At 34.0% G+C, this 14,875-nt stretch overlaps 4 protein-coding genes across 6 annotated transcripts in view; 2 read left to right on the top strand and 2 right to left on the bottom strand.

Moving 5' to 3' along the window:
- The first annotated feature begins 74 nt into the window (after window positions 1-74).
- Window positions 75-12,840, top strand: LOC145732478 (PR domain zinc finger protein 10-like). Of its 3 annotated transcripts, none has more exons than XM_081984766.1 (14): window positions 75-168; window positions 297-455; window positions 510-882; window positions 956-1,210; window positions 1,267-1,362; window positions 1,412-1,567; window positions 1,626-1,756; window positions 1,808-2,166; window positions 2,230-2,485; window positions 4,468-5,041; window positions 5,364-5,559; window positions 5,612-5,757; window positions 5,811-6,122; window positions 12,131-12,840. In XM_081984766.1, exons 2-14 carry the CDS (start codon window positions 339-341, stop codon window positions 12,139-12,141), a joined length of 2,982 nt encoding a protein of 993 aa, XP_081840892.1. In that variant the 5' UTR covers window positions 75-168; window positions 297-338; the 3' UTR covers window positions 12,142-12,840. The 3 variants fall into 3 exon arrangements, with proteins under 3 accessions (XP_081840892.1, XP_081840890.1, XP_081840891.1); XM_081984764.1 differs by lacking the exon at window positions 12,131-12,840 and adding an exon at window positions 8,487-8,524; XM_081984765.1 differs by lacking the exon at window positions 12,131-12,840 and adding an exon at window positions 8,487-8,524 and having other exon boundaries at window positions 140-239.
- The window catches only part of LOC145732483 (uncharacterized), a 41,884-nt gene continuing 31,578 nt past the window's right edge, over window positions 4,570-14,875 (top strand). The window contains exon 1 of the mRNA XM_081984782.1: window positions 4,570-4,579. The gene's annotated coding sequence lies outside the window, so the exon portion shown is untranslated. The remainder of the gene's footprint in view (window positions 4,580-14,875) is intronic.
- On the bottom strand, window positions 10,399-11,814 carry LOC145732498 (putative rRNA-processing protein EBP2 homolog). The gene is made up of 3 exons (XM_081984802.1): window positions 11,656-11,814; window positions 11,258-11,341; window positions 10,399-11,200 (listed from the first exon to the last, which is right to left on the bottom strand). The coding sequence occupies exons 1-3, from the start codon at window positions 11,701-11,703 to the stop codon at window positions 10,430-10,432; spliced, it is 903 nt and encodes a 300-aa protein (XP_081840928.1). The 5' UTR covers window positions 11,704-11,814; the 3' UTR covers window positions 10,399-10,429.
- On the bottom strand, window positions 12,764-14,764 carry pkaap (A-kinase anchoring protein pkaap). The gene is made up of 2 exons (XM_081984792.1): window positions 14,588-14,764; window positions 12,764-14,531 (listed from the first exon to the last, which is right to left on the bottom strand). Exons 1-2 carry the CDS (start codon window positions 14,610-14,612, stop codon window positions 13,003-13,005), a joined length of 1,554 nt encoding a protein of 517 aa, XP_081840918.1. The 5' UTR covers window positions 14,613-14,764; the 3' UTR covers window positions 12,764-13,002.

Here is a 14,875-nt window from a genome sequence, read left to right as displayed (position 1 = left end):
TATGTTTTGACCAACTGTCAAAACTGACAGTATGCAGAGCCTAAATCGACAAATGACAGCTGACAATACTGGCATAGAACTTGAGGTGGTTTGTCACTTGTGTTATTATTTTGGTGTTTTTTTTTTGTGAGTTGAGTTTATAATACTTTTAATTCATCCTTATTCAAGGTTTGTTTAAACATACAAATATAATTTTTAAATTAATAAATATACTTTAAAACAGTTACTTTCTAGTTAAGGTTTAATTTATACACTAAATAATCACATTTGAACTTTCAAAAACAGTATTTTTTTAGGAAAATCATTACAAAATACTTGTAACACTCTACTGTATAAGGATGTCCTGTATCAAGGAACAAGCTGAGGAACAATACGAGTGTGAAGTAATATCAGATATTCATACCTGGCCCACTGCAGCACAATCAGGCAGCAATTCACAGCTTTTCTACATTGCAGTGTGTTAATACTTATTAAACTCTTTACTATTTTACATTAACTGACTCTTATAGGTTGAGTATGTCAACAGCAATGAACTCACTGATTCTTCGCTAACTGGAACCATTTCACAACAGTCTTGTGCAGATTTTGTGATCAACCCATTAGAATCCAATTCAGAGTGTTATCCAGTTGAAATTCAGTGTCAAGGCGGTGGTGACTATGGGGGAATTATTATTCAAGAATTTAACAGTGAAGAGAACACTCAACACTCTGAAGGAGGGTTCTCTGCTAGTAATCAGTTAGTGAGGAAGTCAGGAATGTTGGAGAAACAAGACAATTTGGAATTGATTCCCAGTATTGTGATGTCACAAAATGATTCCTTACAATTTGCATCAAGTGGTGTGCATCAAGAGGTGGAATTGCTCATTACTGATCAAGCCTCAGGTGATTTTTTTATTAGTTTACCACTATTTAAAGATTCTGAAAAGGGTTAAAGCAAGTTTTGATGTCCTTTCAGTTAATGCTCAAGAATTATTAGTTGAAAATTGTCTAAATAATGAACAACTATTACTTATGCCTTCTATGTTGGAAAGTGAATCTATTTCACTCTATCCTACTAGTACAGGAGTGTTAGAAAATTACATAGTCACTCCTGTAGTTACAAGTGAAACATCACCCTGTGAGAGAGTGGAAAATGGTGATGTGAGTTCCACTGTTGAGGAGAAAAGACCTCAAAGACATATCAATAATTTAGAGGAAGAAGTGGGACTGTGTAAGAAGTTTATATTGTACAGTGTGGCATATTAAAGTGAGTTGACATTATTTCAGTTTCTTGCCTATTTAGCATAGAAGATAAACCTGTTTTATCTAGAGCGCGTGCCTCTTTACCAGAATTTTATTTGTCACTAAACAAAGTGGTGGATGGTATGTTGTCACTGGAAAATATATTTTTTAATTAGTTAGTACATTTTAGAGGATGCAGTGTTTGCTAAGAAAGTTATTCCTAAAAGAACACAATTTGGTCCTCTCAAGGGTAGTTTAAGTGAGTTTGGGGAAAAAGAGAAATCAGATAACAGTTTTTTGGTTAATGTTGCTGGGAAAACGCACAAAATTGTTGTATCTGATGAAAGTAGGTGCACAAATGGTCTTTAACTAATCTAAACAATAAACTCTCTTGCTTTCTCAAGGTGTTACCAATTGGATGGCATTTGTTAGAAGGGCAACCACTTATGAAGAACAAAATTTAATTGTCACTCAAGAAGAGGGTAGTTTATACTTTACTACAGTCAGAAACATTTTGCCTAAAGAGGAGCTGAAGGTGAGTTTAATATTTTTTTTTTTAAACATTTTGTATGTCTTTTTGCTACAGGTCGGTTATAGTCTAGCTTACGCGGGCGAGTACAATTTGGAGGTCTTGAAGCCCGCGCCAAATAAAAGTTGGCCATGTTTTGAATGCTCTGAGAAATTTGCCACCTCAAACGAACTGCAAGACCATGTTGACATCCACGATTTGGAAAACGACGAAAATTTAAGGCCGAAAAAACGAAACGGTACCAAAAAACTTAAATCTACTATCAAATCAAAGAAATCCCAAATTGAAATCGTCGAGTGCAACGTATGTCAAGCGGTACTGAACGGCGGTATCGGATACTTGGCACTCAAACGACATATCGTGGATTATCATAAAAGCAGCGTAGTGAACATTGCCGACCATTTTACTATACTAAAGTAATTTATTCCTTAAATAGACTTTAAGGACTTTAGGCGTGTAACATCAGTTGCTTTTTGCAGGGGTTACCAATGCACCGTATGTAACGTCCGATTTAAATTAGAACTGTTGCTAAACATTCACAAGTTAGAGCACAATTTGGAGCTGCCATTGGATCAGCCCAATCACGTGTGTCCGCAATGTCAAAGGAAATTTCCAACCAGAAAACAGCTGGTCTTGCACGTTTCCACACACGCTTTACCGCAAATTGTGCCTAAAAGTGATTCCTTCAAATGTCACATTTGCTATAAAGCTTTTGCCTATTCTTTTAGATTACAGGTAAGTCTAAAGGAGGATGAGTAAATGATTGCATTATTATACTCTCATTGGTGTCTTGAAAAACTTTGATTAGACAGATTAACAGACTTCTAATAATTAATTTTTTCTATACATTTACCATTCAAATTGAAACATAATTTTAATTTTAAAAATTTTGACGCGCTCTAGCGGCAAAACCGTACCACTAATAGGAAGCTTATTTTATTGGCTATTCAAGTCATGAAAAAATTAGTCAATTTTGTCGCCCTCTAGCGGCCAAACCGTCTAACCTATCAATTCGTATTGGGAGACTGTTAGAAAGCTCATTTCATTGGCTATCTATTGACGTATAAAACACTACTAAAAATGGTGCAAATAAACGAGTTATTGAAGATTGAACAAAAGGGTGCACGAAAAAAGTCAACTTTGACGCTCTCTAGCAGCCAAACAAGTCGATATACACCAAATGCCCTCTAGTGGCCGAACGATACCACTAACCAACCGACTTTTCTACGTCAATGGAAAGCTCATTTTATGGGCTGTCCATCGACATATAAAAGTATATACAAAGTGTTACAAATACGCGTGTTATTTACGGTTTACAGACAGTGTGCCCCAGAATCACTTTTTGACTGGTTGGGGCTAATTTTGCCCTGGAAAATTAGGAAAACACGATTACATGAGCTACTAGGTCTAGTACGATGTAATGCATAGAAATTTCTTGAAAACCCGATTTTGCAAATGATAATTTTCCTAAGGGTGAAATTTGCCTGAAACACCACCACTATCCCAATGGGTTTTGCGTTCTGTTGGCCACTTAGTGCAAGCGAAAATCGACCTTAATGATTTTATTTCTACAGTTTTGCTACAGTTCCAAATTTGACACTCACTGTGCTAGGTTTGTGGCCAAATATCAGGGCCGTACCCGACCGATTTAAAAAAAATCTCTCAAAGAAATTGGAATGATGACAGTCAAGGAAAACTTAGTTAACTTTAGAGCCCTGTGGCGGCCAAACTAAGCAACCTATCAACACAAACGGCTCTATTTTTGAAAAGTCCATTTTATTTTCTATCCATTGACATATAAAAGTCTATACATTAACCTTCAATAACTTGGTTATTTTGTCAGTTACAGGGTGGTTTAATGTATCAATTTAAAGAATACATTTTTCAAATAAGTGACCTAATACAAGCTTACGTTAATTTTGAACAAATAATCAGACAAAGTTACAAAAATAAGGAGCGTTCAATTTGAAAAACGTACTTTCGTAGAACTGATGTCCTGAGCTCTTTTTTGACTATCCTGTATCATATATTTTATTGTTTTTATTGACAGAAATGTTCTATTTTAAATAAAACCCCGGTAACTCACATTTTGGGTGGTGGCTGCGTTACATAAAACTAAAATACATACTCAACATTTCACCATCGAAATAAAGCTGATATATAAGTTTCTAGTATCCAGAGGCACTAGCCGACGTATAAACAAAGTTAATCAGTGGATTCAAAATATTGGATATTGATTACACTCTTAATGCTAGGAAAGCGAAAAAAAAAACGTTTTTTGATATGCTTAAATTAAAATTATCGTTTTGGAGACTGAAAATATTAAACTTATTCACATAAAACCGTAAATATCTCAGAATACAGATAAGTGTATGACATTAATACAGAAAATATGTCTTAAATTTGACGTGGAATCCAAAAATGCTACAATATACAGGGTGTCCCATTTAAACTAAGCAGCAGTTGATATGTACTTCCGGTTAAATCATTGCACGCATATTTTCTTATTTTTACTTTTTCTTAATTAAATAAGATTTTTTTAGACTCTCCAGTTGTGGTAATTCAGAAAATTAGTGGGTATTGTTAGGTTAGGTTAGTTATTGGGAAACGACCTTTCAAATACTGGAAAAATGCACATTTTATTTAGGACCTTTATTAGGGGAAATGTTCCAACTTTACAGGCTTACCAACTAATATAACATAATTTTTTTTTTCAGAAACATATGTTGTGTCACGGTTCAGACGATACCAAACCGTTACAATGTAAAATATGCCAAAAACGTTTTCTCACCAAAGCCGCTTTGGCGTTCCACGTGAAAGTGCACAAACGCGGCGAAAAACACTTTGGTTGCGTAATTTGCAAAGAACGCTTTGATCACGTGATAAAACTAAGGTTACACGTGCCCGAGCACGCTGACAACAACCTTTATTCCTGTCCGCACTGCAGTAAAACGTTTAGCAGCTACAGATTTGTCAGGAAACACGTCCGGTTCCATAACGCCAGAGAGCATCACTGTCCCGAGTGTTCGAAATCGTTTACAACCACCGACAACCTGAAGAAGCACAGATTGAGACACTCGGATCATAAGGAATTTTTGTGTGCCGACTGCGGCAAGCAGTTTAAAAGAAAAGATAAATTGTCGGATCACATTAAAAAATTGCATCTTTTGAAAGGTGACAGTCCTGTACGTAAAAGTGGAAAGATGGGGGAGAAAATCTTGAAAGAACCTTTGGACTTTCATAGGTTTATATACAAATGTAATTTGTGTGTAATAGGATTTAAACGAAGAGGTAAGTTTTTGTTTGATGTGGGAAAAGTGTTTCAATGTATGTTTTACATATTCATACATATTTCAATATCATTTAACTTGGAAACTGTCAAATAGTTACAAAACCTGCTTAAATGCCATGTTAGTAGTTAAAATACGTTTGTTTTGAGCATATTTCAGTCAAACTATCAAGATCTTTTTCGTGAAGCTGTAAAATGACCAAACTTTCTTAAAACTAGTATATTCTGTTAAAGTTTACATCAAATGTTTTTAGAGCTCTACTTTCATTATGTCCAGTTGCCAACTGAAACTTAGAGACATTCACTTCATTTTATCTGTTACAGGGATGTTAGTTAATCATTTAGCAAAACGACATCCGGATGTTAGACCTGATTCAGTACCTGAACTGAATTTACCAATTTTACAGACGATGAAAGACTACATATGCCTGTACTGTGATAAGGTGTATAAAAGTAGCAGCAAACGAAAGCAACACGTTTTGAAAATACATCCGGGAGAACCGTTACCGAATGATAAAGGGTGAGAAGGAATTAATTGTGTAATTTTCTTTCTGAAGACGACTGAGTTTTAGAAAATGGACAGCACCACCGCCGGTAAATGTTACAACTAGACCTAAAAACTGCCAATGGTGTCATCGGCAGTACGCCAGAAGATCGAAATTGTTGCAACACATTCGTAAAGCGCACCCTTCAAAAATATTGGATGAACCTGATGAAGGCAATTAATTACCCTATAATTGTCCTAAGGCAATTTAAATTTGATTGTTTTAGGTGTGGAAAAATTAGCAGACCCACCCTCTACTACGACAAACACTGTAGCTTCATTGTCTGTTATTCCAAAGGAAGAGCAAATTGGAACTTCTGAATATACCCTAAATCGAATTAATAGCGATTATTCGAGCATGGCGCAAAAAAATAAAATCACCACCGACGGCAATATAACTGAAATTACTCCTATTGAGTCTTTAATGGACGAGGCCAAGTACTGTCACTTGTCAATTGACGAAACTGAAATTCTGGGAAACGGAGATGAGTTAATGAATAGTGGCACTCATTTGTTCCAGCTGATGAACGCTAATAACGGTAAAGTACCTTTCAATTTGTATGAAAAGTATTGAATTTTATTGTTTAAAATAAACTAGATTTTTAATATAAATTTTTAAACCCCCAGCTCGTTTTAGGGCTAGTGGCAGTGACGTAATAATTGTCATTTCTTTTCTATTACTTGTGAATTGAGTGAGAATTTTAAAAAGACAATTTAACCTTCTCAACGTTTTTGTAAAAAATTTTTAATTTTCTTCAGGTTAATAGTATTACAGTATGTACGATACAACAACTCATTTTAGGGTTGATGGAATAACCAGGTGTTAGTAGTATTATACAGGGTGGTCCAGTTTTAAGTGTCAATAATTCACCATTTGATAGCTAATCAAAAAATAAGTTGACTAGCATTATGTCATTTTTCTGAAAAACGTTTCCTAAGGAAGATACAATCCTCCAAATTTCAATTTAAAAAATCGTTTTATAGTTTAAAACTGAACATCCAAAACTTGTGAAAGTCCAAATTTGTACTGAATAGTCTAAAAACTTTTTTACTACTAGGAATGGTCTTATGATTCGCTTTCTCAGACTGCCATCCTGGTTGAGTGTCTGAAACTGGCATTCAAGAACAAAAAAAAATCCGGAAATCAAGACAAAGATTGTATTGTGCCTGAAACTCATTTTTTACTACTAAAAATAATATAAAAGTTGACTTTTAATGCTAGAACTGACTTTACTACGACTAAAGAGAGTCCAAAAGTATATTTTCAAGACTTGAATTGGTGTACAACTGAATTTTCTGGACTGGACAACAAGTCTAGAAGTAAATTAAATTTTCGGACTATTTTATTTCTAAAAAGTTCTTAAAACTATTATTGTAGCATTTGATACCAAAATTTTTTACTTTTATTACTGAAGAAACTTGACTTCTGGAAATAGTCTTAAACTCGATTTTTCAGTCTTAAAAAGCACTAAAAACAGTCTGAATTTCTTAGAGATGCTACAATTTATTGCACCTATGAGTGTAGAAGTCAATTTAATAGTGAAGAAGCTTGAAATAACATTTTCAAGATTATGGTCCGTGGACACTGGGTTTTAGGCATGATACGTCAAAAACTTTGTAAAGATAGTCTCGAAACTCGATTTGAGGCACTGAAAACAGCCTTAAAACACTAAAAACAGTCTAGTTTATTAAGAAATACTCGAATTTTTAGCACTGAGGTGTCTAGAAGTCGATTTAATAGTGACAAAGCTTGGAATGCCATTTTACTTCTATGAAGAATGTAAAAATTGTTTTTTAAGTTTGCTATGTCAATAACTTGGTGAAGATAGTCTTGAAACTCGAATTTCCAAGCTGAAAGCAGTTTTGAAGCACTAAAAATAGTCCAGAATTCGATGAAAATGAAAAGCAAAGTAAAAAGCACGAAAAGTTAATTTTTAACACAACTTTCATGAATCTAATGTCAATGTTCTGCATCTAAAACTATTTTCAAGACTAAAATATTGAAATTTGTCTTCAAATTATGAAAACTTACTTCAAATGCAAATTTTAAGCTTCTGGTGTCACTTTTCATTAGTTCAGTCACATTTTGGGGTTCAAGTCAATTTTTAAGGTTTAAATGTATGAATTTGTAGTAACAAATTCACGAAAAAGTACTTAGTTTTTATGTCTACAAGTCAATTTTCAGTATTAAAGTCTCTCGATTTGCATGAAAAGTCAATTTTCAAATCTAAAGTCTTTCAGTTTGTCTGGAAACTATGAAAACTGGCTACAATAATATTTTTTAAACTTCTTAAGTGATTTTTCCGTTTCCAAGACAATTTTTAAGTTGGGTTGGGTTAGTTTTGGGTCTTTGACCGTAATAACGTCTAATAAAGTGCTTGTTCCGAATTTGATCAATATTGCTCCAACGGTCTGACAGTTTGATGACAAAAAAAACGATTTTTTAAACAGAAATTTGAAGAACTGTATTTTCCTTAGGAAGCACTTTTCAGGAAAATGGCATAATGAATGTCAACTTATTTTTTAATTGGCTATGGATTGGTGAATTATTGACATTTAAAACTGGACCACCCTGTAGAAGATAATATCTGGATTCCAGAAACTTTTCTTGAATTTTTCGTTAACAAAAAAGTCTCGTTCAACAAAAACAAAGCTTTGTAAATCACGAAGAAAGTCTTGAGAACTAAAATTTAAGTTAATGTCGTCACTGTCACTTTTCCTGGGATAGAGAGTACCTGACTTTTACGTAAATAGCCCTTAATGCTATAAAAACATCGACCTCATTAGATCCATCGTTGTCATGTTCTTATAAAAGCAAACAATTAAAATGATATATCAAAAAAATGTCAAGATACAAATCTAGCACGATAGTTAAAACACTCAAGAAGGTATTTTTTTTTTAGCTCAATTCAGACTTTCACCATGAATTTATGGGTGATTTTAACTGTGTCTTGTGTTCACTGTTTAAATTTGCAACACTATTTAACATCTAAAGTGGATAAAAATGTGTTGGTTCAGTGCATCGTGAACGGTGAAAGAAAATTTGCTACAGAATATACGACAATTTTGATATCTGTGGCTTTAACCGAACAAGATATGAGCGATCAATCGGTTTTGACTTCCAGCATTTTGTTGATACAGCAAATGTCTAGTTTAAGAAAATGGTCGTTGATCGTAGCCAATTTGACCAAAGGATCGATAGTAACTCGTGCTGATAAAATTAATAACTACATAATTTATTTTCGACACAGTGGGGAATTTCAGGCAACAATGGATCAATTACGTTCTGACGATGTTTTGAATCCACATGCGAAATTTTTGATAGTTACCACCACACATTTTCACAACCCAACGGCGATAGTGCAGGAAATCTTTGAAGTTTTACGAATGTACGAAGTGTTAAATGCAGTGTTGCTCATCCCAGACAGTAAAAGGATTTTTAATCTATTCGGTATGATACCTTTTAATGATAATAGTTGCAACTACCACGTGGAAAACAACGGTGTTTTAATTGACTATTGCTCTAATGGGACTTTTGAATTAGGTGCTAAGTGGTATAACTATAAAATTCCGGATGTATTTACTTCCTGCAACCTTAAAGTTGTCTATACCGAAGTGTCTCCCTATGTGATTAATATGGAAGGAGTTAACAAGTTGGATGGTAAATCATTCACGGAACATGGCTTAGAAATAGGGGTTTTAACCAACACTTTTGCGTATATGAATGTGTCACTTGAGTTTATTGAATCAAATAGTGTGGGAAACGTTTTCTCTAATAAAACTTCATCAGGAGCTTTAAAAATGTTGCAAGAAAAGCAAGTGCATATTGCAATAGGTGGTTATGGACTAACTTTGGAGAGAGTTGATCTTTTTGATAACAGTTTTGGTTATATCACGGAATCTCTAGTTTGGGTTGTACCACACGAGCATATAGCAATATTTGAGCTTATTAGTTTAGCTAGTGTTATCAAACTGGACGTTTGGTTGGTGATAATCCTCCTTACAGGCACCACCTCTCTAATAATCATCCTAATAGCAAAACACAATCCAAGTGAAAGAGACTTGTACAAAAACCCCACAAACGCAGTGCTAACCATGCTTTTAACATATTTCAACCTCACTGTAGGTTCACTACCAAAAACTCATGAAGTAAGAACGATATTTTCGATGATTCTTCTGTTTGCTTTGGTATTTAACGCTGCTTATACCACATTTTTGATAAGCGTTCTCGCTCCTCAAGGGCAATACCGCGAAAAATATGGTAACGTAACAGACATAAGGAAATACAACTTAGCCATTGCAAGGGCGCCAAACACCGAACGTTACTTCAAGACAAACGTATCCTCTTACGATGAAATTATCGAGAAATCCACCGTTTGTCAAATTAATTTAGAAACATACTGTTTCGATGAGGTTGCGTTCTCTAGAAATAGTGCTTTACTAATACCATTATCAGTGGCAAAATACAAAGGAAGTAAATATCGGTCATCCACTCGTGCGCATCTTTTACGATCGCTTCCTTTACCTGTTGTGTCCTATCAAGTAAATTTTTTTATGATCAAAGGATTTTGGGGTTTTGAAAGAATAAACAAGTTACTGATGAAAGCTGTGGAAGCAGGTTTAACAAGCAAATGGATGAACATTCCAGAGAATAGTGAGGTCAATAATACTTTGATGGAAAACCCTAAACTGGATAAGGAAAAGAACACTTTGGACTACAGTGACTTTCAGTTCATTTTCTGTTTAATTGCCGTGTTTTACTTGATTAGCACTTTGGTTTTTATTTCTGAAATATTAATTTTTAAATACTACAAGTTGGATAAACAAATTTTATTTTAGTTACATATTACTTCTTATTCCTAGCTTTAACTCTTTTATTTTTTCCTGGTCGTTGCGGCTTTTGTTTACCACCTTTCGAGCTGTTTCCCTTCTTATGGGGCCGGTATTCGCTTATATCAGCCGCGCTTTCTTTGGAATTAACTTTTAACCCTTTCTTCTTCCCACCAAACCCGAATTTTTTGTTTTTCATACTCCTCTTCTGCAACGACTTTCTTGAAATGGCTTTACTCTTTTTTGAATCCAAAAAGTCCAAATCCTTTGACACTCCTTTACGATACTTCTTGACTTGATCTAGCATTTCTTTTTTCTCCTGTTGTCGCTGTAGTTTAGTTTGTATTTGTAGCGCTTTTCCTTCTTTCCTTTGTTGTCTCAACTGTTTGACTCTTTCACTCCTTTGTTGTTGCTGTTGCTTCTGCAGTAGGTTCTCTCGAATTTTCTGCATGTGTTGGTCGGTTTTAGCCATTTCAGCGAAATAATCGTCAGGTCTTTTGGTGGGAAGGCCCAAGTTTTTTAATTCAGGAAACGCGTACAGAATAGCCGCTTGTGCTTGTCTAAGAAAGCTCATTTCGCGTTTGAAATCGTTTAAAACTGGATCTTCAACTGGTTTAAATTGTGGCAGCTTTTTATTGTTTTTTAACTCATTTTCCCGTTTTTGTTCGTGCGCTAGCAGTTGCGCGGCTAGTTCAGGAGCCAATGGGGCCTCTTTATTAACACAGTCTAATCTTTCAATCCAGGGCAAGTTTAACTTTATTTCTTCTAATTTATGTTTCAATCCTTGCTGAAAAATAAGCGGAAACAATAAATTGAGATAAAATTGTTGAATTAGCAATCTTACCACATTGTTTACACATTTTTTAGGAGCCTGCTCAACAATGTTTAGTCCTGGTTTCAGTTTTCCGTCAGCAAATGCTTCCTGAAGCTGAAAATTTAGTTTTATAATTTATTTGCAGGGATTAAAGGTGCAGAAGCAAGAATACACTAGTAGTTGGTCATGTGACTAGTATAAGTTTTTGTCAATGGAGGATCACATGTGTTGATCAGTTAATACTGTTGGCTATAAAGATCCTAGCATTACCTCTTTCTATAATCAAATATCACTAATCCTAGAGGATAATTAGCACGGTTTATAGTCCAAAAATTACTGTATTTACAGATAAAAAGGAACCAAACAAATAAATGTTCTTGTAGAAGTTATAAACAATGGTTTTCATATTACTGTTACATTACGCTTACCTCTATATCGCTGTTGTTCAAGTCAGAATCAGAATCGCTAGACTCCATAGTCACTTTTTTCTTCAAAAACGATATTTGCAGGCAAATGTGTTTCTTTTCTAGTCCAGTCAGTGTAATTTGTAAACTAAACGAAACGCATGTAAAAGTAGGGTTAGGTTCTTTTTCCGTTCTTACTCTTCTCTCACAATTATGACATTTCTCTAACCCTAACCTAACCTTTATTTTTTAAAGTATTTATACATTTCCAAAATTTATTTTATTTTAATAATTGTATTATTAGTATTATTTATACTATTCTATATATTTCTGTTAGTAGTAGCATAGGATAGTAAAATACCAGAACCACCAGGGTAAAAAGATATTTAGAAAAGGCTAATAAAGGGAAACCAAATAAAAGGTACAAGAAGTACTTTAATGAAATCTAATAGTTTAAACTGTAATTAACTTATTGAAGAAATTTTACCTTCTTTTTTAGGGTGCTTGTAATAAATTACCAGTATGGCCAGTAACAATGAAGAAGAGTTTTACTGGACTGACGTGAAAGTTAAACTGCTCTTAACACTTTACCTGGCAAACATTGACGAATTCAGAAATTCCAGGAATAAAAAACGGGACGTTTGGCAAAAGATTGCCAACGAACTTGAATGCGCGGTGGATGCGTGCGACAAAAAGTTTAGAAACCTTAAATGCTATTATGTGAATCTTTTAAGACGAAAACCAGCCCAAACTACATCATCTTGGCCTTACTTTCAAATACTAAAAGAAATATTTGACAACGATCCCACACTACAAATTAACACTAAAGTAAATTCTAATGTTGATCTCACTGATGATGATGATGAAGTAGTGTCTGATTGCACATCAGATTTAGATGATATTAAGCTTGAAACTAGAAGAGTTTTGGAAAGGCCTTACATGGAAAGCAATAGTGGCTATAACACACAAAAGTTAAGAAAAATGCTGGTAAATAAGACTATCAGTTCCACTTTGGATAAACTGATTACCCAAATTGATGTTTCAAATCAAATCCAAAGGGACAGAAACAAATTATTTCAGAAATACTATTCTATTATTAGTCACCAAGGATTAGGCAGATGAAATAACTGTGTTATAATAAGATTTTATTACAACAGCTGATAATGAGTTCTAATTATAAAAAATAAATAAAATTACAATTTTCTTGAATATACAATGTGTACAACAGTTATTTTACATTGATATTACTATGACTAGTATTACTTCTTTACAAGTAAGTGAATTACAATAAAATTTTACCTCTATAATAGTATATAAAATAAATATTAAGGTGTGCTTATTTGTAAAAAGCAATAAACTAACTAAATAATATTATGATGGATGATGTTCCCCTAAAGTTACACTGGTTATGTCCTTAACAATCATTTCAGCTACCTTCCAAGCCATTTCCTCTTTCCGCTTCTCTTCTTCATCTAAACTGACCATTTTTTTGACCACATTTCTCAACTTAAACTCCTTTTTATCAGGCTCTGGTTCTATATCGGCAATATATTTGCCCAACTCCGTCACTCTTCCCAGTGACAACTTTTGGGTTTTTTTCCGTTTCCACAATGTGTCCGGGTCATACAGCTCTCTTGTGTCTATACTCATGTTGGCTTTCAAGTCTTTCTTTCTTTCATAAGGTAGTTCAAGTGCTAGAAATGTGTTTGTGCTGAAACTCTTTTCACTGCTGCAGTCTGACGGTGAATAACCTTTGTGCTCGATTTGTGTTGAGTAACCTGATGCTTGAACTGAGTTGATTAATTCAGACAAGTATTTGTAAAATAATTGAGAAGCTAAAAATTGTGCTAAATAATTTTTCTGCAAGTAGTGTTCAATTAATCTGGTTGGTATTTGAAAGCAATCAATGTCCAAGCCATTCTCTCCACAAATACTTTGTTCCACTGTAAATCTAATTTTGTCACTAAACCCTAAAGGACAGTGAGCTTGCAAGGAAAAGTATTTGTCATATAAAACTATAGCATCATTTTGAGCTTCAACAGGGTCAAAAAATTCTTTCTGAGAGTTTAACTGCTGTTTTAAATTAGTGGCGGCAATCCAAAACTCTAACAAATTACGTTGGTTTTCCTGTTCTAGAAATTCCATAAAATAAAAGAGAGCTGTTTCACTGTACAAAATGTCACCTAACACTACATTTCCACTTGTTAAAATATCAATTTGATGTTTGGAATAAAAATCAGTTTCTAGAAAAGCACCAAAATAATCATTTTTTAACACTTCATACAAATACTGCTGCACAGCATCAAAACAAAACTTAATTTTGCCATAATCACAAATATTCTCCATAACTTCCTTACGTAATTTTTCTGGACACATAACATTTAGTTTGGCCTCCAAGGCAATATATTTCTTAAAAATTACCAAAGCAGCTTCCACTACCTTATCAGAAGTTAAACTGGACTTTTCTTTTAAAAAATCCATGTCAGACAACTCACTGGGGCTGTTTTCAGTAGTTTTACTGTCCAGATTCATAATATAGTCTAGCAAGCTGTTTGAATCTGCAGTAAGCGAATCACAATCTGTGCTCACAGATAAACTGTCATGATCTGATCTGTTTATCACAAGTGAACTAATTTTAGCAGGAACATCCATTAAATCATTTTTAAATGTATCTATATCAAGGTAACATAATATGTAACCTGAAGCGTTGCGCATATCCATGTATTGTATAAAGTAACTGAGTGCCCCCTTGTCTTTTACTACATCATCTAATGTTTTGCACAGTCTTGACTTCTCCTCGATGATTTGCTTGCAGTCTTCATCAAATAACACTGGTGTAGGACTAACCCGGTTTGGTGTAATTTGGGGGGTGGGTCTAACATTTTTTACTTCTTTATTGTCTGCAATTGGTTTTGTATCACTCTGCAGTTAATGCAATTATGTTTATACAACTTACCAAGTTTCTTCCAAAACTTTAACATGATTTACGTTAATTTGTAGATTACGGACATTTTTTTGTCGCAGGTTCTGGTAAATTCATTTTTTTTTCTTAAATCTGATGGGGTTTTAAGTTTTTTTTTATCACAATTATTGATAGATAATAGATATCATCTTATCTGGTTTGACAATTGTACTAAATATCAACAAACGTGAAGTTAGGTTAGTTTTGTCAATTTTCTTCTTTTTTATTACTTTCGTTGAATTGCATAACCTGAAAACTTTTTTTTGAGGAGTGTGGAGGTTT

This window comes from Ips typographus, linkage group LG8 (genome assembly GCF_016097725.1).
Source record: "Ips typographus isolate SLU linkage group LG8, UJ_Ityp_2.0, whole genome shotgun sequence".
NCBI lineage: Eukaryota > Metazoa > Arthropoda > Insecta > Coleoptera > Curculionidae > Ips > Ips typographus.
Note: the sequence above shows the minus strand (reverse complement) of the source record. Positions and strands in the feature narration are given on the sequence as shown.